At 41.9% G+C, this 23,197-nt stretch overlaps 4 protein-coding genes across 4 annotated transcripts; 3 read left to right on the top strand and 1 right to left on the bottom strand.

Moving 5' to 3' along the window:
• Window positions 1–1,429: 1,429 nt before the first annotated feature.
• LOC136447304 (cilia- and flagella- associated protein 210-like) lies at window positions 1,430–7,409 on the bottom strand. The gene is made up of 9 exons (XM_066446054.1): window positions 7,173–7,409; window positions 6,156–6,388; window positions 5,590–5,763; window positions 5,085–5,290; window positions 4,422–4,578; window positions 3,844–3,983; window positions 3,347–3,539; window positions 2,842–3,006; window positions 1,430–2,413 (listed from the first exon to the last, which is right to left on the bottom strand). The coding sequence occupies exons 1-9, from the start codon at window positions 7,255–7,257 to the stop codon at window positions 2,054–2,056; spliced, it is 1,713 nt and encodes a 570-aa protein (XP_066302151.1). The 5' UTR covers window positions 7,258–7,409; the 3' UTR covers window positions 1,430–2,053.
• A 243-nt stretch (window positions 7,410–7,652) lies between these two features.
• Window positions 7,653–10,167, top strand: LOC136447259 (pyridoxal phosphate phosphatase PHOSPHO2-like). Its single transcript, XM_066445985.1, has 2 exons — window positions 7,653–7,780; window positions 8,284–10,167. Exon 2 carries the CDS (start codon window positions 8,293–8,295, stop codon window positions 9,016–9,018), a length of 726 nt encoding a protein of 241 aa, XP_066302082.1. The 5' UTR covers window positions 7,653–7,780; window positions 8,284–8,292; the 3' UTR covers window positions 9,019–10,167.
• A 389-nt stretch (window positions 10,168–10,556) lies between these two features.
• LOC136447258 (pyridoxal phosphate phosphatase PHOSPHO2-like) lies at window positions 10,557–13,356 on the top strand. Its single transcript, XM_066445984.1, has 2 exons — window positions 10,557–10,665; window positions 12,143–13,356. The coding sequence occupies exon 2, from the start codon at window positions 12,143–12,145 to the stop codon at window positions 12,875–12,877; it is 735 nt and encodes a 244-aa protein (XP_066302081.1). The 5' UTR covers window positions 10,557–10,665; the 3' UTR covers window positions 12,878–13,356.
• A 358-nt stretch (window positions 13,357–13,714) lies between these two features.
• Window positions 13,715–15,455, top strand: LOC136447256 (pyridoxal phosphate phosphatase PHOSPHO2-like). The gene is made up of 2 exons (XM_066445983.1): window positions 13,715–13,927; window positions 14,260–15,455. Exons 1-2 carry the CDS (start codon window positions 13,853–13,855, stop codon window positions 14,989–14,991), a joined length of 807 nt encoding a protein of 268 aa, XP_066302080.1. The 5' UTR covers window positions 13,715–13,852; the 3' UTR covers window positions 14,992–15,455.
• The last annotated feature ends 7,742 nt before the right edge of the window (window positions 15,456–23,197 follow it).

Below are 23,197 nucleotides of genomic sequence, written 5' to 3'. Positions count from 1 at the left end.
TGATAAGTTATATTTTTGTATGGAAAGTTTCATGCAAAGTTTATAAAATCAACATATAATGCATCTTGCTGATTTAATACGGATTTTTAATTTTTTTATTATGTATATCTAAATGTTACGGGCGGGGGGGGGGGGGTAAAGACAAGTCATCTCAATGATGGTAGATTCTAGAATGCGCCGTCTAACTTTGTGGGCGCGGCTGTTAACTGCCCATACCACGTGCTACCGCAACAACATACAGTAAATGTATTTTTCTTTAAGTCTACTAAAACATCTTGAGTAACTATAATTTATATATCACCAAGAAGACATGGCCGACAAGCGATGAACCTTAATAAATTGATAAATCTATTTTTGATAAGTTACACAGTAGTCAAGTGATTCATAGTAGGGACAGTCGGGTAATAATTAATTAGGCCGTTGAATAAATAAGGGTCACCCTGATGGTACTCTGTGAGTAGGTCAGCACACATACTGACAGTCATTGTGTATTGTGTTTTGCACACACGTGATTATGACGTCACGAAGAAATATCAGCCATGTTGGACCCGAAAGTCCTGAAAGTTGAACCAAGACTAATAGAGAGGTTTAATAGAGGCTACTCAGTCATGATCAGTATGGACGCATTGGCATAAAGTCTCGAGCTCGCTCCCGTGGAAAAGGCGCAAGTTTCCATACAGCATGCTATTTGATACATGTACTAAAACGTTAAATGTTGAATATTAGGATCATCTTTCCAAACTAGGCCCGGCCAGGTTGCTTTGAGAACGTAACGAAAAATAAAAGTGTATTACAACAAATATATGCAAATTTTGCTCATGACTAATTGTTTTATGTTAAGTGTGTCTTTTATAGCATTCTTTTCGTTCCCGCAAACTGCCCGACCGCGAGCCGGTTTGGATATGTGACCCTAGCATTGTGCTGAAGGATGCGTTAACAGGTGGTTGCAGTACTGTGATCAACCGTAGAAGGCGCTGTAGTTGCTACAGGAATGATCGATGTTGCTGACTGCTGCATATCAGGAGAATCTCCAAAAGCCACGATTTGAAGTAGATTTTGCTACAATGAATGAATGGATGAATGAACGGACGAATGAATGATTGACTGCATCCATTCACAAGAGAAACACTCAAGGTTTTTGTATAGTATACTTTATAAGTTTTTTAAAATAATTTCCCCAATAATATACATCAAGAAAGATGAAAAAGCTTTTTCATCCATCCATCCATCCATCCATCCATCCATTCATTCATTCATCCATCCATCCGTCCATTCATTCATCCATCTATCCAAACACCAACCCAACAGTCTATCCACTATTTCATTCATTCATTCATTCACTCACTCACTCATTCACACCTGTTCTGCATGATTTATATAACTGATTTTGTGTTGGAAATGACTGAAACATGAGTACATGTGCAAAGCCTTTACTGTACAAGTCTGATGCTTTTTATTTGAAGCAATTCTCCCTGTGGTGTAATGTGGAAGCCGTGCCTGTTAGCAGCCGAGCAATTGGCAAAAGTTACAAAATGTATATTTTGTAAAAGATATTTGATATAAGATGTATATTTTGTATAAGATATTTGGCATATACCGTAATGTACAGGACATGTGTATTTCATACAACCGCCGTTACTATCAACTTCAAGTACCCCAGGACGTGTGAAACATTTCCTATTTCATTAAAGCTGTGGTCTTTATTGACAGTGTGTACTGCACTGACTGGCATATGTCCATTCATTTCTACATGAAAAATATACAAAAGAGAATCCTTTTCATAATAATCTTGCTGACATAACACTTCACAATATATACAGGTACATTTATTCAAGTAGTGGCCAGAATTCGTTCATTAGACATTTACGGATCTTATAATCGAACAAAATATAACTGTAGCATAGATAACTGCAAAGTAAATTGCAATGATGTATACTACGTTTCCGTATCAATCATTTCGGCAATCTTACAAATACTTTTCAACACTTAACATATGAGACATTATATAGTATACTGTACAACTGTGTTAACAACATTTTAATGATAGCTGACTTCACCACACGAATCCTAGCCTCTTCTTAGCCTTATCTGCGGGTGCGATGTGCAGGTTTTTCACATCCTCAGTTGTAGGACCCTGATAGGCGGATAGCTGCGTACCCTGACCATCAGTAGCCATATAACTGGGACGTATACCGCCCTTTCCGTCGAACAGCGGTCCCTTTCCGCCCCCGGCGCCCTCGCTAGCTGCCTTGATGAGTGGGTACGGGTTCCGTCCGCCATCGACCGCCTTTTTGATCACGTGACCGGCGTACTCTTGGAACTGTTGTTCCTCCACAGCGATGAGGTCAAAGTTCTTGCGGTCGTACTCGAGGTCTTCCTGCTTCTTCTTGACCAGCACCTCTTTCTGTAAACCCTGCGGATCAAGAGAGAATGTTTCATTAGCAAACAACGGACATGAACAGCTATGACTCCACTTAAACCTATAAGTGTCAGGAATTCAATTTGAATATTGCAGTCTTCAGCTATATTTAATAGACAAAACAGAGCCCAAGGAAGGAATTTGAATCTGACCACATTTACTCCAAGAAACTGTGTGCCTGAAAGTGCAAAGTCTGACTTTCTTTTAGACTCAGTTTTCATGTTGATATTCAATTTTTTTAGATCCAATAACAAACAAACAAAATTATTTGCTGTGGTCTATGGCACTAGAAACAGCCCCAGAAACTTCCTGACACTATGTGCCCCAGACTTTCTCTCTTTAGACTCATGAAAAGTTTCTTAGATCCATTTAGAACCAACGAAACAAACTTGTGTGCCCTAATATAAGTAACAGTCCCTTACCGCTTGCTTGAGGTGTGTGCTTGCCAGGTTCTTCCTGTCCTGCAGCTGTTTGCGCTGTCTGTCCTCCTGTTTGGCCTGGAAGATTTTATCTGCCTCCATCTTCAGCTCCAGAACCTCCTGGTCTTTCCTCTCCTTCTCTCGTCTCGCCTGCTCCTCCTGGGCCATCTGTAAGGAAAGTGGCAAATAGTACCAGTTATTACCAATAAATCAACCTTGTCTATTTCATTAATTTTATTTATCTCTCTTGTACGTTGATGAAGGTTAGACATCCAGGTAATAAGATACGTCAAATGACAGTTGCTCAAGCAAGTGATAAAAATTTTGAAAACAAGAAAAATTAAAAGTTTTAAAATTTCTATCCAGTTGCTTGAGCAACTGTCATTTGGCAATCTTGTCTATTTCATTAATTTCTATTCATCTCTCTGGTAGTTTTGTTTTAAAACGTGGCAGTTATAGCGTACTTAATGGAATTAGAAGAGTTGACGACGAGTCTTTAAAATCTTACCACTTGTGCCCTGTGTTCAGCGATGGACTTCAGCTCCGCCTTGATCTTCTCTTCCTTCTCCTCGCGGTCAGCCTCCATCTTTGCTTCTTGTTCTGTGACGGCCTTCGCGATGCGCTCGTCTTCGTTGTCGACCTTCTTCTTGAGCTGCTTGGACAGGAGGTCGACCATCTTGTCTCGGTGGTCCTGCACTTTCCTAAAGTTGTGTAGAGTTGTTTGGTAAGTTTCTAGTTGGTTTTAGAAGTTGTTAAACTTTCATAAAGCACATTAACGCAACTTATAAAAGGAGAGAAAATGATTGTGTGAGTCTCGTATATTTCTTTGCCTTCATCATAATGAATACAAGACAGTGTTTAATACTTATCTTGAAAATCTTTTGATTTAAAATTGTACAAGGTTGTTTCCAGTCAATTATGATGATTATCCCAACTTTTCTTTCATAAATATACAAAGTGAAGAGCAAATTTTGTATCTAACATAAAGTGCCACTCATGACTTACTTGAACATTTCAGACTCTCTCTCCCTCCTGAGTTTTGTCATCTTTTTCTTGGCGGCAGCGAAAAGTCGGATTTCCTCATCTTCTTCCTCTTCCTTCTGCTGCTCAATGGCTCTGATGGCATCACGGTTTGACGTGTGTTCCTGTTAAAGAAATATGAAGTCAAAACTTGATAAAGGCTAATAGTGCCTGGAGAACTAAAACAATGCATCACGTGATCTTCCTTAAAATACATAACATTCAATGATTGTGAGATGGGGAGAAACAAATTACGATAAAGTGGACAGTGGGTGTGAGTGATCGTATTCTTATTGATATGTGTAGTGGGTTCTTTAATATCATCAAGGGGTGGCTCTCATCAAACATGGAACCAACATTTGACCGGGAATTGATTTCGCACAAATGGCACAAATATTGGCTTTTTTTAAATATTCCTAGTTTACCAATTTCGTAGTGGAAACGTATTAAACACGCTTTGAATACTTCAAGATGTACAGTACGAAAAGGTGTGTTAATTATGCCTCAAGGTTTTTTACTGGTCAGATGAAACAAACAAACAAACAAAAGAGCATGTTTGTTACCTGATGCGCCATCATCAGCTCCATCTTCTCCTGCCTCCGCAGGTCGTCCAGCTTCCTGCGCTCCCATTCGTGCAGCCGGGCCAATCGCTGGATCTCCTGGCCCTCGCGACGGTCCTCGCGTTCCTCTCCAGCCAAAGACTGATGATGCTCCTGGATTCTGATGGAACAACAGAAAGATTAGGACTTTTTATATAGATTGTCTATTGCTTAGATTACCTAGTTTGTGATTCATCTGAAGAACAATCATGAAATTTAGTCTACAAAATCACAAGTTCTTGAATGTGATATTTTGCAGCTTGCAGGCCGGTATATCGAGCACTTAATAATTATCAATATATAGTTAAAGAGTGGACGTCCCTTAGCCTGTCTGAAAGGCTGACTGCTGCAAGAAACAGACGAGCCTGGAGACAGATGTCCATCGTCACTGCTACCTTGTCCCCCCAACGACCCGGAGGTCAAGGGACTAGGTAGGTAGGTAGGTAGTTAAAGGTCAGCATTCTTGAGCAGCTGGTAGAGTCTCAGGGCCATTAGGACCACTTTAGATGATGAGGTCTAGTCCGAGACCTATGCCTTAAGATGGGAAGTGGGCCAAAGTAAGTAAGAACAGCTTTGTGCATGAAACCAGCAAACTTCTGATCAGTAAAACACAGTCAAAAAACGTACTGGTTGATCTGGAAGTTGGCGACCGTGGCTCTCTCCTGGTAACGCTTGCTGGCTGCCATCTGGTCCTCCAGGATTGCACGCTCCCTGTCCTCCTGGAACTTGCGCAGCAGTTCCCTGTCTTTGCCCTGATTGGCTCGTTCTTTTGCCTGCTTCAGTTCCACCTGGGCGTCTCTCTCCTTCAAGACCTCCGTCAACAACAAAGCACCCTGGCAAATAAGATGTTGACTGTTAGATTCAAAAGATGACACTGGAAGTGTATTAGAAGATGCTGAAACAGTAGGTAATACACCCCTATGTTTGGACACCCCAATGTTCTGACAACCACATGTCCGGACTAATCTTAATGTAGGGGCGTCAAAACATAGCAGTGTCAGAACATGTGGGTGTTGAAGCATATCTACTTAGGAATAAGAGGAGCACATTGTCAGTACCTTTCTAGATTACTAAGACAAGAAGGTAGGCAAAAAATACTTTTCAAACCCAAGTTATAAACATGAACACTTACATGGAATCCCTTGACCCTGTCTGTCTGGTAGTACTGCTGTGTCTTGGCCTTCTCAATGGCCTTCCTTCTCTGCTCGGCCTGGTACTTTGCCTCTTCGATGTCCACCTGCACACGCTCAGCCTCCTCATGATCCTCGCGGATCTTACGTGCTTCCAGCCTCTTCTGGCGCTGACCCTGTTTGGGAAGACAAACGATTCATAAATTGATTGCTTATTTTTTGCGCATGAACATCTTTTACTAAAATGAAAAGTAGAAAATAGGGGGTCAAAAAGGATTATTATTGACAATTTGTTATTTTTTTCAATGTTTAACTTAACTGCAAATACTGGGTAATTTTGTATATTTTTCATACAGATTTGCTTTAAGTTTGCATGGATTTTAACTCCCTTTCAATATCTTGGCCTTGGCAACAACAATCATGGTGACTTCAAGTAGTCTGGGTCAAATTTTGCAGCTTGTTTTGAAATTGTATAAGCTTTCACTAAAACAAAATATATAGAGCTCAGTAAACTCTATGGCATGCCAAATATCATTAAATAATTGTACATGTAGACAAAAAAACTTACAGCAATGGTGTTTGCCCAGTTCTTGACCACATCTTTAGACCGTGAATGCAGCGCTTCCTTGTCCTGTCGGATCCGCTGGGCCTTCTGTGCCTCCCTGTTCTGCATGGTCCCCTGTGTCAGGGTCCCGTGGATCCGCTCGAAGTCCTTCTTGGACATCACCATGACGTCTCTAAGATCAGTGCCACCTGGCACCTGGAACTCTGTGTGCTGGGGGCCCTCTGCTTGGGGAGGACCTGGAATTGTGGAAAATATATAATATGTTATAGAATGGAAATACAGCCAGTGATGCCCTGTAAACTACTGGGCTCTGGACAACCCACAGACCAGAAATAATTGTGTCACAGTGAAAAGATGATTTGACAACAGCAACAATAATTTGAAAAGCAGCCCAAATTGGAAACCAAAATAACAGCACACAACGTTATGTTATGTACAGATGGGAGACAAAATAGAAATAAAAGTTGAGTAAGAACTGTTCTAAAGCTTATTCCTTATTGATCCTTATCCATTCATTGGCGGGGTTGACTCATTTTTCTAGGCAGTGGAATATGAAATGCTCAACGTTTTGATAGATAATTGGGTTGTATGAGAAAAGTGAAGTGATCTTTTGTGGTAACTTTGTCAATGTTACTAAATATGGTTATCGTTTATTTACAACAGTACTGGTGGATAACATAATCTAAATCGTCACTGACATGCTTCAGATTTTGTCATCATGTCAAGATTCAGCAATCAAAACTATTAATTGAGCAAAATATAAAGTTGCCATGATTGATACATGAATGAAAGACATCCAAACTGTATCATTCTAATTAAGAACAAGAAACAGTTAACAAAAAGAACAAAGAACGAGTATAAGTGACATCATAAGAAAAAACAATGGAAACGATAAACATACAAGAGTAGTGTTATCCTAAAATGAGAGTATGTCGTGGAAAATCAATGAAATCCTGGCACAATTCCTTTGCCCCGAATAAAAGGAAAATTTGCAGTAATTTTCCGGGGTGGAAAACCTACCCGACGGAGGAGGTGTTCTCGCTTGTCCCTGTCTTCTTCCGTGTCGAATGACTTCAGCCGACTTTGACATTGTTCTAGTCGCCATTTTAAGTCCGTGGAGATAGCTAACTATCGTTCTGCGTTGACGATTCTTCCTAAACTGAAGTAGCAACGACGAAACTCAGGAGAAAACGCCTCGTGTTTGTTTGGGTTCAGCTGCTTGGCGGCGGCTCTGTTACTCCATTGTATCCACGGTTGCCTAGAGACAGACTATTCCATAACAAAAAGGGGTGAATTAATATGAAAGAAAGTAGTGTGGAAAATATGAGGCTAAATTGCAACAATTATTGAAGCTACATATTTTACATATTTGTTTTTTATATATCCAATGTGATTTATCAGTTTTTAAGGTACTGATTTTGAAAAAAATACTATTTTAAAAAGTTTTAAACCCCCATCCAAGAATGGCATCGTTTCTTACTATGCATGCTGGGTGAACTTCGTCATATGACCTTTGACACAAAAATGGCTGCTTCTTGTTCCTATTTCTCGGGTTTGAAGTGTGTTTTCGCTTAATTTTCCGCAGAAAGGTGTTTTATATATCAAATTTAGAAATAGCAACCAGAGAGGTAAGTATATTATAATACATAGCGTGGTTAGCAACAAGAAGTTTACAATTGAACAGGATTTAAAGCTGAATCATGTTTGGTATGCTGAGCCGGCGTCTGGTTTTTGAGTAACATAAACAACTACATCGTTGTCTTTCTTTCCGGCCGACATCAGAACGGGGATTAAGCATGTCGCTTTTATCTTTAGCTAGTAATGCATTGCGTCACAACAGGTCATCCCTACTCTTCTCGATAAGTGTGTCGGGTTCTTTTACGTTGTAAATCCACTAACTCGCAGTTTTCTTGTGTTTAACTTTAAAAGTACAACGTTCATTTTACCTACCAACACAGTTGAGCCGCCGCTTCCGTGCTACTTGAAAATGAGTTTGAGGTTGAAACATAGAAGAGTAGGGTACTTAGTATCTTTGGCCAGGTAGGAACTTATTTACTGTAACAGTAGAATATTTCAGTTTTGGCCAATCTTCATGTGATATCACATATGCGCTGTATGTTATCACTAACAGTACCAGAGGATGGCAGGGAAGAAAAAAGTCCTGGCTGTGTTTGACTTCGACCACACCATCATCGATGACAACAGCGACACGTGGGTCCTGAAGCTTGCGCCGGGAGGGAAGGCTCCCGATGGGCTACGACAGACGTACCGCAACGGGTACTGGACAGAGTACATGGAAAACGTCTTCAAGTATCTCCATGACAACGGAACAATGCCCGACGAAATCCTTGACTCCATGGGCAAGATCCCTTACACGGACAAGATGCAACATGTCTTAAAGTTCATCGGAAGTAACAGCGCCAAGTTCGACTGTATCGTGATCTCCGACTCGAACACGGTTTTTATTGAGACCATCCTTAAGGCAGGAGGAGTGCAGCATGCCGTTAATAACATGTTCACCAACCCGGCACACTTTGACAAGTCAAACTGTCTCCACGTGAAGCCATTCCACAAACATGCCTGCAAGGGTTGCCCTGTAAACATGTGCAAGAAGACGATACTGCTAGAGTATATAGGAACGCAAGCGCAGGACGGTGTTGTGTACGACAGGGTTGTGTATGTAGGGGATGGGGGGAACGATCTGTGCCCATGTAAGGAGTTGTCAGCGTCGGATATCGTCATGCCCAGGAAGGGGTACAGGCTGATAAAGAAGATCGAGAAGTTGTCAAAAACCTCACTTAGAGCCAAAGTTGTACCGTGGGACAGTGGATCAGAGGTGCTAGCTGTTCTGAAGGACTGTATTTAGATATGCTCTTCTGCTCCATAGAGTACATAAGAGACTCAGTAGCAATAATAGGGTTGGATTCATCTGGCTATACAATTTTGATATCATCATCATCATGGTGTCATGACAAGTTCACGAGCGTTCATGGCCCTTCTCCTCCAACCCTCCCTATCCTCCATTGCACTGGGCAAGTTGATATAAATTATAACATTATAAGGTACAGATTTGCCATGGGCATGTTAAATGAAGGATTGTATATAGATTAGATATTCTCTTTTGCCCCATAGAGGATAAAAGAGGCTCGGTAGCTTTATAGCTGTAATAGGGTTGGATACCGGGTTAAACTGAAATTGTTGCACTGTTGATATAAGGTATAGACTTGCCACAGATAAAACATGTTAATGGTGTATCTTTTTATCTTCTAGGTACAGATATATCAAGTTAACTGTACATGTATGTCTCTCCAGTTCAGCATTATCTTTTTAGAACCAACAAGTTGTATCTCTCTGGCCACAACAGCCCTACCTCAAAGTCGCATCTATTCTGCAGATTGTATATTCAATATGGGGCCATCCTTTTTTTTAACCTTCTCCCTGCTGCCTAATACCTTAACCAAATACAATTTGGTTCCAAATGGCTACTGTAGTAGGTTGAAGGTTAAATACAGGTAAAAAGATAACATATGAGTGCTTGATTGATTGATTGTTGCATCGTTGATGAAAGTTAGACATCCAGGTAATAATGTACACAAAAAGCAGTTACTCAAGCAACTGGACATGGTTTTGTAAGTTGCTTGAGTAACTGCTATTTGGCGATTGTTGCATCTTTCAGTAGATGGTGTGTGGAATTGTTTATTATTGTTATGAAGCATTAAGATCACAGATGTGGTCAATTTTATCTATTTATGATATTAAGTGCATCTTTTGGAGTGTGAATACTGTTGTTTGACATGATATAGAGGTGGACATTGGATTTTGTAGTGTTGTACTTGTAGTAATGTACTTCTTTAATGATATGAGAATCCTTTTCTCTTGTTTCTGTCTCAGAGAATGAAGTTATCTACCTATTGTATGTATACCTCTGTAATGTTGAATTCTCCTTTGGTAACTTGTTGAGACTCTGGCTGACATTCTTCTTTGGGTAAAATGAAATAAAGTCAACTCTGTTTTATATACTGTACTACTGTTCTAGATACTGTCACACTTTTTAGAAAGATCTGTTCGTCTGAAATTTTTACTTTTATAGGATTGAACAACAAAATTCGCTTGCTGATTATTAGTGTAGAGCTTTTTTTCATTTCTATAGAAAGGTAATGGTAATGATAATATTAATATACTAGTAAATTATTTTGAATTCGTCCCTTTCTTTATTATAACTTTTTGTCTGTTGTCATATCACTCGATCAGTCAATCAACTTTGCCAAAGCAGCCGCCTACACTACCTGCCTTAAATTCTGATGGCATAGTAGTACTGTAACGTTATACTGATGATTTTAAACATACATTCTATACATAGACACGTACGCGTATGCAATGCATACCTCAGATTGCCTTTAGGTCATTGACCCCGTTTAAACTCTGACCCCAAGATGGCGGCATAAACGCGCGAACCGGTTTCTCGAGTCGACCTTATTCAGGTTTCTGTTGAGAGAAGAGGATCACAAGCAAGGTTTGGTTCCCTAACAGCTACTGTGTGATCGAAGGTTGTGGGCAGGGTCTGGGTTAGGAAAAATTTGGAGCTAACTTGTGTTAGACTGGTTAAATTGCCCCCATCCGTACAGTTGATGAAATATTAAAGTGGTTTCAAGACCTATCATGATGTGAGGTTAGAACATGCTTTGTCCTGTGTATAGCCATGGCGACTGCAGAAAAGGCGTTTTGCTGTATCTATTATACACTCAGCTACTGTATGATCAGGGGTGGTTGGCAGGTTCGGAAATTAGCTGAGGCTTAAACTTGAGTCAGACTATATCTGGTTTAAGTACCGTGATCGTGAACATGTTCTGTCCTGTGGTGCGTCGTTACCGGGGGCAAATTTCCCCTCGAACCTCCAGGCGACCGTAAATCATTTTACCGTAACATGATTGTAACGTTACTAACTGATGAAAGATACTAATACGTAGTAGCGTCCTATTTTTGGCTTGGTATCTTAAATCATGTTATGGTCATGTTCATGTATCTTGTCCTGGTACCTCTTAGGTGTCAATAGGGTCGGATCCTAGGCTACTCTATTTTGTTTTATTTTGCTCCATTCCGCTGACAAGATCGCTTCCCCGAAGCGTAGTTTGATCGGTGCATGCAATCTACTTGTTGTCCTTGCTTAAAGTCTATTATATTGCTAGACGTGATCTCTTGGAGCTGGCCATGGGTTTTACTTGGTCAATTTTGACTCAATTGTCTCACTAGCCTAGGTATTTAACTCTAAGTGACGTGTGCTTGCGTGCTGCTGGAAGTGTTCCTGGGAGAAATGAGTCAACCATAATGCGTCTTTCGGTAAAACTGGGCTCGAGGTTTACATTAACACGGTCATTTCACGCATGATTAATAACACAGGGCTTCTTTAATCCCTTCCCACCAGGGAGGGCCACTCTCCGTGCAGGCCACCCCGTATCAATTAAATAGTCGTTAAAGCCGATCCCTGGAATGGGCAGCGCGACCCCAAAAACTGAAAAATAGCCTGAATAACTTTTGCGGGCGGAATTAAACAAGCCTCCGCCCAGCTGCCTCCGCCCGCCCAATCGCACGCTAACGGTCGGCGGGCCTCGCCACGGATCGAACCGGCGGGTCGATCGCCGCGTCGTAAACAGGCGCAAATCTGCGGTGATTCCTGCAGCCATTGTCGGGGCCATTACAGGCGCGATAACGGTGGGAGTCTATTATATCACAGCACCAAGAAAAACATGAGGCTGTTGTAGTGCCATTTTAGGTAGCCTCGAGTCCAGCCTTGTTAGCTTTGGCCCACACCCAAGGTAACAAGGCTGGACTCCAGGCTATTTTTTTGGCCAAATCTAACAAGGCTGGACTCGAGGCTACGTAAAAAGGCACTACAACAGCCTCATAACTTAAATGGGTACCTCCGACTTGCTGTACTTCATATGAATGCCAATGATAATACTAGTAATCAACAAGTGTCCCTGTCTTCCCAGATGGCGTCCGGTAATAAGGAGAAAGTTCTGACGGTGTTTGACTTCGACCGCACCATCATCGACTGTAACAGCGACGACTGGGTGGCGACACTCTGCCCAGGCGGAGAACCGCCCAAAGAAATCTGGGACAAATATCGTCAGGGGTTCTTCATGGAAGCGGCTGAGGACCTCCTGCAGCATCTTCACGACAATGGCGTTTCCTCCCAAGACATCCTTGACGTCATGACGCAAGCTCCTTACACTGAAGGCATGAAGGACGTCTTGACGTTCATCGGAAAGAACCGTGGCGTGTTTGACTGTATCATCATGTCAGGAACTAACGAACTTTTCCTGGAAGCTGCCTTAAAAGCAGAAGGAGTGGATCGGGAGGTCGTTAGCAAGACCTACACTAACTATGGGCACATTGATGATACAGGGAGAATGCATGTGAAGTCCTATCACAACCGACTGTGTAGTTGTTCTGTAGACATATGCAAGGGGACTCTGCTACCCGAATACATTAAAGGAAAAGCTCAGAAAGGCGTGACGTACACCAAAGTTGTGTACGTCGGTGATGGCCGCAACGATTTCTGCCCTTGTAAAGGGCTGGGACCGCCCGATGTGGTGATGCCAAGAAAGGGGTACAAACTGTTAGAGATAATAGAAGCACTAACTCCAGAGAACAGGCTCAAGGCGAAGGTCATACCATGGGAACAAGGCTCAGAAGTCTTGTCCGTTCTTGAAGGTTTTATGTAAGCTCAGACTGCGTCGTGGGAAGTTAAAGGATAGAATTTCAGTGCCTTTAGTTTCTCAGTATATCTGTCAGAGTTGTATCATTTGTTGACTAATTGTACTACTGCTGTGTGTGTTCAGTGTCTACGTTATTATATTTGTTGGGACGTGGCAATGTGTTTGCATTCTTTGGGTGAATAAAGACTTGTGTTTATTTCATCGTCATGTCAAGATGGTTGCCTGGATATCCATGACTCTCTTCCACCACTTCTCCATCGCTTGTTACTGTGGGAAATTTAAGTCCTAAATAAAAAAAATGAAAGAATTACCGTGCAAGTTTTAGTTTCTCATTATGTATAGAGAGAGTTGCATAATTTGTTGACTGTTGACACGACTGCTGACGTACTGCTGATGTATGTTCGAGGCCACAATATGTTTGTAGGGTGCGTGGCAATGTTTTTGTTTTGTATTCTTTGAGTGAATAAAGTTATTGCAAATCAGTACCCAGAATTTTAACTTTGTTTTTAAACATAACACATAAATCCACCCCCCCCCACATCCACCCACCACACACACATACATACACACACACACACATCGACTCATACTACACACTCACACACACACACACACACACACACACACACATACACACACACACACATACACATCGATACACACTACACACAGGCACACACACACACACACACACATACATACATACATACACACACATACACACACACACACACACACACATACAGGCACAAACACACATATCGACACACACACACACACACTTCGACACACCATACCGTTTCAAATGTTCCGCAGATTAAGTGAGTACAGGCAGGAGTCTATAGTGTCAGGAGTTCAATGTACTACTGTACTTGTACAGCGCAGGCATGTGACCGACCTAGATTCCGAGTCAAAGGTCACTAGTATGAAAGGTGACACGATCATGACGATGTCAGTTTTTCCGGTTTATCCGCAACCCCTATGACGAGCTCGTGGGTGCAAAAAGTAGTACGTCCAAAATTCTTGAAGACTGTGGTAGAAAGGTTGGCGTTCAAGGTTAGTGTTGCTTCACGACAATCACCATATAAATTAATCTGCGCTGGTAGTTTATACTGTGCATAGCTATAAACACCGTTCCGACAAAAACGGGCTTATGCCAACTAGCCGGGTATTCATTTCTCGCGGGTGGGGTTAAGGCCAGCCGGGGGCCAGCCTTGTTAGCTTAGGGCCGCTCCTAACGTCGATACCCGCCAACGATGGTAGAGTTTCCAGGCTAAGAAATAGCGAACTAAGCTAAATGATGAAATTTTTTTCTCGATCGTACGTCTTACTTGTAACGTTATGTACGTCTTATGATTAACTAAATATAACCATTCTATCTTCCTCAGATGGCTACAAAAGGCGACAAAATTCTGTCAGTGTTTGACTTTGACGAAACCCTGATAGACTGTGACAGCGATGACTGGATACTGAAGCTGTGTCCGGGTGGACAGGTCCCCGAATGGATGTGGGAGAAACATCGCCAGAGGCACTACATGGAGTTTCTGGAACACTTCCTGCAGTATCTACACGACAATGGCGTAACCCCCAAACACACCCTCGAGTTTATGGCCGAAGCTCCTTACACAGATGGGATGGAAGACGTGTTGAAGTTCATCGGCAAGAACAGAGACAAGTTTGACTGCGTGATAGCGTCAGGTGCAAACACACTGTTTATAGAGGCTACTCTCAAGGCTCGTGGTCTAGAGCATGCCGTCAACAGGATAGACAGTAATCATGGTCATGTCGACGACAAGGGGAGAATACATGTGTGGGCGTATCATAAACATGTGTGTACAATCTGTAGTGCAGACATATGTAAGGGCGCTCTGCTGTCGGAATACGTCAAAGAACAAGCTCAGAAGGGTGTGACGTACACGAAAGTTGTGTATGTCGGTGATGGCCGCAACGATTTCTGTCCCTGTAAAGGGCTGGGTTGTTCCGATGTGGTGATGCCCAGAAAGGGTTACAAACTGTTAGAGAGGATAGAAGCACTGACTCCTGAGAACAGGCTCAAGGCGAAGGTCGTACCGTGGGAACAAGGATCGGACGTCTTGGCCGTTCTTGAAAGTTTTCTGTAACTTTTTTTTTCTTTGTTGAAGAAAAGTTATTTTCCAGAAAAAAAAACATTCTGTGTGCAACAACATAAGAATAAGAAAAAAAGTCAATAAGGATGTTATTTTTTTTCTTAGAATATTTTTCTCTGATCAAGTTGTTTTTCTTACACTTATGTGACTAGACACCTCTAGAGAAAATTTCCCTGATGTTATAATTCTTCTGTGGTGCAGAATATATTTTATCTATGTATTGTCGGGGACAATTTTGAAGTAGTAAAGGACGCAAAGGATTCACTCATAGGCACTTGTAGGCTCTCAGTACGTCTGTCAGAGTTGCATGGTTTTTTGAGACGATTGATAGGGTATGTTCGAGGTAACGTTATGTTTATAAAGGGGCATGGCGATGCGTTTGCATTCCATGAGCGAATAATGACCATTCGCAACCTGACAGCGATGTGTATTGCGCTTTAAGAGAAGTATTGTTTTTCATCTGTACTCCGTATATACATATATATCTATATATATATATATATATGTGTGTGTGTATGTGTGTGTGTGTGTGTGTGCGTGCGTGCGTGCGTGCGTGTGCGTGTGTGTGTGTGCGTGCGTGTGTGTCATTAAAATGTCGAACATAGGATGTCTTGTTGTAGTCTCGAGTGCACTTGTGGTGACTTTGGGCTATCATATGTGTGTCACTTCTTTAATACAGGAATAAAACGTTAACACTTGGTGGCTGTGATACCATGTTTTATCGCTTCAATTCGATTTGGTCTCTACTTTGAAATTGAAGGCATCTTGCACATTTTGTCCGTCTTTTTTTGAGCCCTCAAATTAGATTTGAAGTCCGCAAGAAATGCCATGCATAAAGTTTACCTCTTGTGGCCTCATGTAGTCAAATCAGAGATCCAATCTGAAAACCCAGCTTTTGTAATCATTACATCTTAGATTGGACACACTCAGAAGAAAAAAAAACACAATCTAATACATACGTTTTACCGCCCACGTATATTTGTCTGGTATAGCCAGCCCCAGACATCCATACACATGGACTTGTCTGTAAAATGTAGCCAGCAAATGGAGCCTGTTGTCACTAGATACCGTGTTGTCTCGTCTTTTGTGTATCTAGAATCTATCGTGTTTTGGGTTAACTTGTGCGGCCCTATCTCTGTGTAAATTTGTTTTTAAAACAAGTACATATTAATTGAAGACATTCAGGCCGTCAAATTCTATTTTATTTTGAAATCTACAACAAGGACAACAACCAAAACAGATAATTCGTATTGAGAGTGAACCCACACTAATGATGCTAACAGAACCCTTGTGAAAAGAAATAAAAGCAACTAACACTGTGCCAGTGACTAAAGCCAATGTGCTGATAACTTTTAATCAATTACGATCGAAGCAGGACCCAAACAAGTGACTGAATAAAAACCTTAATCGTGACTTGATGCCCGAATCTTTGAAAACTATAGCAACTGTTTATAGTGTGAGTATATTTCTGATATGAAGTGTATATTACAGAATAACGTGCGTTAAAAACTAATAACAAGTCATCAAGTATGACTATGCATTGTTTACAATTACATGATGTATTAAAACATAAACGTTAAAGTAGTATACATTAAAGAATAATGTGCATACAAGTAGATATATGTACATATGCATTCAAGAGATGCAATGTTGTATTTCCTATCGTTTAAAACCACATGAATTGGTTCGCTAAAATCAAAATGTACTCTTTGTGCAGACTTGAATCCTCGGCAAAAGAAAAGTTTCCTACTTAACGGTAGGTTTGAAGGACTTGTTGATTCTACTATAGGGATTACATTCAAGTGGCCGTCACTTTTTGGCATACAAATAGATATTCAAATGATTTAGTGCCCAGTATTTCTTGTGTAAATTTGCACTTTTACTAGATTATAACTGTAACCACATGCGTATATATATGAATGGGTCCGTTAAAAAAGTACTATTTGTGCAAAGTTGAATCCTCAGCAAAAGAAAGGTCCCTCATTATGGTCTTGTTGAACGACTGGCTAGAGTTTACTGCCAGTGGTGTAACTTGATCGGAAGCTAAATGATCATGATCAACGCCTCCAAAAGAGTTACTATTGTACAGAGAGTTTGCTATCGGTGGTATGAAATGATTGACATGTGTATCAACGTGATTGACAGCTGTGTTGCGATGGGAGGCAAAGCTTACTGCTGGTGGGGTGACGTCATGTGATAGATGATTGACGTCTTCGCGACATCTTTTACAACATTTACAGCAAAGCTTGTGTTTCATCTCATGTCGAACAATGCAGACGATGGCAGTCAAGATACCCAGACTTCCAACTATGACGGCGACGATGTAAAGAGTGGTTAGCCGTTGATCCTCCCCAACCTTGGCGTTATTTGAATCTGGAGGGGACGGATTTGTTTTCACTATAGCCGAGGCGTCGTTCTTGTTTGAACTGTCTGTGATTGCCCCCCTCCATGGTTGGGCCCGCGTGGTGCTATGATCCACACTATTGTTGAAAAAACGAGTTGTGCCAACTGCCGTCATAGTTGAGGCTGTTGCTTTAGTGGCGGTACTTGCAGTAAGCTGGTGCGATTCACAGTCCATTAACGCCAATGTCGACTCGCTTAACAACGAGCGTCCGCGAAGTCGACTGGGATTGAAGCAGAGTGAATGAGGTTTCAGATTTACAGTTAAACCGCAAGCAGCACATGACGAGCAGCAGGCCTCATTTCTCCACCCGCAGGCTTGTAAACAAGTCATCTTCAGAACTAGCCAGTACAGGTCGCAGTCGCAGCGTAGCGGGTTCCCGTGGACCATGATGGACGTTTTCACTCGTGGCCATCCCAACTGGTATTGAGAGAAGGATACAAGTTGGTTGTAAGCTAGATTTACAAACTTCAGCTTCGGAAGATACTCAATGACGGTGTTCAGTTCCACGACACGAAGTTTGTTACTTTGCAGTTCAAGATGCGTCAGTTCTGGGACGGCACGAAGTGACCTCCAGGACAAAGTCTCGATGGAGTTCATGCTTAGGCCCAGGAATGTCAGCAGCGGCATCGATGGTAGGTACGACACGTTTTCGATGCGGTTGAAAGCGACACTGAGCCTCTCAACGTTGTCCGGTACATCGTTTGGAAACATGGCGAGATCCAGATGCAAACATTCAACCGATGTCCCAGGAGACCAGGAAAATATCTTTTTGATCATGCATCCCTTTGGCAAGCAAACACATGTTGCCCACAATGATGTAAAAGTGAGAAGCAAAAGCAATCCAGATGATGCCATGGTGGAGTTTCCTGTCTGGGTAGGGCTGTTGACTTAGGATCTAAAGGTTCTGGGTTCGAAACCCTAAAAGCTTAGATTAGGAAAGGAACTTTGCACTCATTTTCATACCAGACAAAGCTGGTGAAAGTGAGTACCTACATCTTCGGTTAAGGAAGTGCCGTATTTCGAGGAGAGCCACACCCTGGAGCACGTTAAAAATCCCACCACACGTATGGAAAAAAGCAGGAGTCCATCCAGACTAATGCAGCTTGCATATACTGTTGAAAACTGATGTGTTACAACTAAAGGAGGCTTCCAGTTGTGCGAAACAAACAAATAAACAAAGCATACTTTTAGTCAGCCGGAAAGAGACATCATGTGCTTGTGCTTGTCAAAAAGAGCAAGGGGAATTTCCCCGGTACAATGAACCTGTGAATACTGTATATAGCGTCAGTCTTCCTGTCACGACAAGTGGAAGATTAGCTCATCTGTTCATTGAGTTCATTTGAGCTAAACTGGTTCGATATCACTTTCCTTTTTTTTTCAAAGTGAGTACCTACATCTTCGGTTAAGGAAGTTCGGTTATTTCGAGGAGAGCCACACCCTGGAGCACGTTAAAGATCCCATCACAAGTATCGAAAAAAGCAGGGGACCATTCGGACTAACACAGCTTGCATATACTGTTCAAAACTGATATGTTACACCTAAAGGAGGCTTCCAGTTGTGCGAAACAAAAAAAATTAACAAAGCATACTTGTAGTCAGCCGGAAAGAGAAATCATGTGCTTGTGCTTGTCAAAAAGAGCAAGGGGAATTTCCCCGGTACAATGAACCTGTGAATACTGTATATAGCGTCAGTCTTCCTGTCACGACAAGTGAAAGATTAGCTCATCTGTTCATTGAGTTCATTTGAGCTAAACTGGTTCGAGATCACTTTTCACATTAGGTGGTCATCATCACCATGGTCTCTCAGCGTCTGCTAATAATGAACGCTGACTGAGCTCCGTCGGATACATTGATTCCCTTGCGAACATTGTATCTTTGTTATGATTTGAATACAGGGAAATCTGGAGAAACACCGTTCGTCCGAGAAAGCCGACCGATGCAAATTGATAGTTCTAGCATGCAGTTGATACGGTCTAAGGTGAGTTAGATAGGACCAGGCATGTAGAGAAGTTAGAGATCACTTACTACATTTTTCTGCAGACGGCAACCTGCTGTATTACAAAATGATCCACCGCCTTCTATCTGAAGCAAAAGCGTCTGTGCGAAGGCAGACAATCTACTGTCGTTTTCTACAGAGAGAGATTGATTTACAAGAAAAAAATGATATGTCTACGTGATCGTATGATCGTCTCACTACTGACAGTACAGGGTTGCTATGCACCAACCGAGCGCGTACGTCAGCGTGAAGAATATGTATAACGTTAGGACGACAGATTGTCTGCCTTTCTTCAGGCGTTGGATTTTTTTGTCGTCTGCAGAAAAGTGAAGGTGATCTCTGACTTTTCTACATACCAGGTCCTATCTAACTCATCTTAAACCTTAGGCACTGCATGCTAGAACATTCTATTTGGCATTGGTCGGATTTCTCAGACGGATGTGTTTTTTCATATCTCCCTGTATTCATGATAAGATATCCCTGTATTAGATCGCCAGGGAATCTATATGACTTTGTTCAGTCTTTATTGCTAGCTGACACTGAAGGAAATTGCTCAGATGACGATGATTACTCTCTCTGGCTGACTATATCTTCACGAGAAGCTTCAACATGGCATCATCTGGATCAGTTTTGCTTGTTATAATCGGGTCTTTGTGGACGACAAGTATGTGTCTGCCGACGGGTTGCACGATCGAGAAGTTGGTAGCCTGGTATCCCAGGCCATCGGTTGAATGTTTTCGTCTGGATCTCACCATGTTTCCAAACGATGTACCGGAGAACGTTGAGACGCTCAGTGTCGCTTACAACCGCATCGAAAACGTGTCGTACCTCCCATCGATGCCGCTACTGATCAGCCTGGACCTGAGCTTTAACTCCATCGAGACTTTGTCCTGGAGGTCTCTTCGCGCTTTGCCAGAACTGAAAAATCTTCGACTGCAAACTAACAAACTTCGGGTCGTGGAACTAGACACCGTCATTGAGTATCTACCAAAACTGAAGTTCGTAAATCTAGCTCACAACCAACTTGTATCCTTCTCTCAATACCAGTTGGGATGGCCACAAGTCGACATTGTAATAATCTACATGAACCCGCTACGTTGCGATTGTGACCTGTACTGGCTGGTTCTCAAGTTCAATTGTTTACAAGCCTGTGTTGGGAGAGTTGAAGCCTGCTGCTTGTCATGTGATGCCTGCTTTTTAGCTGATGGCCTGAAACCTGAACCTCTCTGCGACAGCCCCACTCGACTGCACCGGCGCTCGTTGTTAAGCGAGTCGACGTTGTCATTGATGGAGTGTGAACAACTCGACCCTACTGCAAGAATCGCAACTAAAGCAGCAGCCTCAACTATGATGGCAACTCAGTTTCTCACCAATGGTACGGATCATAGCACCACACAGGTTCAACAATGGAGGGAAATCCCAACCAAGAACGACACTTCGGCAATTACGAAAACAAATCCTTCCCCTCCAGATTCAAAGAACGCGAAGGTAGAGAAGAATCAACGACTAACAAGTCTTCACATCGTCGCCGTCACAGTTGGAAGTTTGGGGATCTTGACTGCCATCGTCTTCTTTCGCCGACTTGAAATGAAACACAAGTTGTCCTGTAAATGTCGCGAAGACGTCAATCATCTCTCACATCACGTCAACCCACCAGCAGTAAGCTTTGCCTCCCGTGGGAATGCAGCTATCAATCACGTTGATTCACCTGTCAATCATATCATACCACCGATGTTAAACCCTCTTTACAATAGTGGAGGTGTTGATCATGATCATCTAGGTGCCAATCAAGTTACACAACCCGCAGTAAACTCTGCATCTGCCGAAGACGATGAGATCGCGCCGTACGCTGAAGGTCACCCCCGCGACGCTCCTGACTCTCCGTGCCAAAGTACCAAAGTAGGGGGCTTGATCGACAAACCACTAGCCACTCCGGATGATGCAGAGACTATAGACATAAACAGTGACGACCCAGATCTAGATGAACAGATTGCCCCGTATGCCATAGCGAATGATGTCGAAGACGATGAGATCACGCCGTACGCTGAAGGTCACCTCCGCGATCACGACAGTTTGTGTGAGTCGGACGCTTCAGGTTCTCCAAATGTTGACGAGGTAACCGAGTTCTGTGACGTATACGTCGGCGGTGACCGCAGAGAAATCCGTAAAGAGTCCGCTATTGTGTATGACTGGTGAAGCATCCGTCTCCAGAATGTACGGCAAAGCATCTCTTTTGCTGAGGATTTAAGTTTGCACAAATAGTGCTTTTTGAACGGACCCATTCATATATATGCATGTGGTTATAATCTAGTAAAAGTGCAAATTAACACAAGAAATACTGGTCACTGAATCACTTGAATACATATGTACATATATCTATTTGTATGCCGAAAAGTGACGCCCACTTGAATGTCATCCATATAGTAGAATCAACAAGTCGTTCAAGCCTACTGTTATAGAGGAAACGTCTCTTTTGCCGAGGATTCAACTGCATAAAGAGTACCTTTTGAATCGAGCGCACTAATTCATGTCGTTTTGATCTAGTACAATTGCAAGTTTTCAACGATATGAAATGCAACATTGCATCTCTTGAATGCATATGCACATATATCTACTTGTATGCACATTATTCTTTAATGTATACTACTTTAACGTTTACGTTTCAATACATTATGAAATTGTTAACTATGTATATTCATACTTGGTGACTTATTAGTTTTCAAGGAGGTGTATGCATGCACGTTATTCTGTAATATGCACTTCATATCAGAAATGTACTCACATGGTAAACAGTTGCTATAGATTTCAAAGAGGAGCACTTGGCCCATTCGGGCATTAAGATACGATAAAGGTTTTTATTCCTTCATTCACTCACGTATTTTGGGTACTGGTTCGATCGTAATTGACAATGTCATTACTGTATTAACATATTCACTGGTACAGTGTTTAGTTCATATTTTTATTTCTCAACACGAAGGTCCTGTTATCATCATTAATGTGGGTTAACTCTCACTACGAATGATTTGTTGTTGTTGTTGTTGTTGTTGTAGAAAAATAAAATTTGGCTTGAAAGTCCTCAATCTACATGCCTTTGTTATAAGACACATTTAGATAGAGATAAAGCACGCACTAGTCAACCCAAATATCCGATGCATTCTACTCAAAAGACGAGATAACACGGTATCTAGTGACAACAGGCTTCTTTTGCTGGCTACATTTTACAATCATATGTATGTCTGACGCTGGCTATACCAGACAAATCTACGTGGGCGATGAAGCGTACTTATTAGATTGTTTTTTTTCTCTCTTCTGATTGTGTCCAATCTAAGTTGTAGTGTTGATATAGCCTCTACCAGGCTCCGCGGATAGCTGGGAAAATAGTAGAAATTGGCCAAATAGAGTAACTAGTATGCTGAGAGTAGTCGGCTACGGATAGAGGGTCCAATAATTGCTTATTGGACCCTCTATCCGTAGCCGACTACTCTTAGCATACTATTTACTCTATTTGGCCAATTTCTACTATATTCCCAGCTATCCGTTGAGCCTGGTAGAGGCTAGTGTTGAGACCTTGTCTTGATTTGTTTGATTTTTGTTTCCTATTGAGCTATTTAAATTTGTCTTCATATTATTTACATTTTTACAGCATTTTTTTTGGTTTCAACCCTGGTGATCTGAAAATCTCGTCCAGTCACTGACGAAAGGTAGTGGATGCTACCAAAATTTATCCAGTTGCTTGAGTAAATATATTCTTGTACACCATTGTATGGTATTACGTGCGAACATAACACACATGGTCCCAGC

Source organism: Branchiostoma lanceolatum, chromosome 13, assembly GCF_035083965.1.
Source record: "Branchiostoma lanceolatum isolate klBraLanc5 chromosome 13, klBraLanc5.hap2, whole genome shotgun sequence".
Taxonomy (NCBI): Eukaryota; Metazoa; Chordata; class Leptocardii; order Amphioxiformes; family Branchiostomatidae; genus Branchiostoma; species Branchiostoma lanceolatum.
This window is presented reverse-complemented; position numbering and strand designations above follow the sequence as displayed.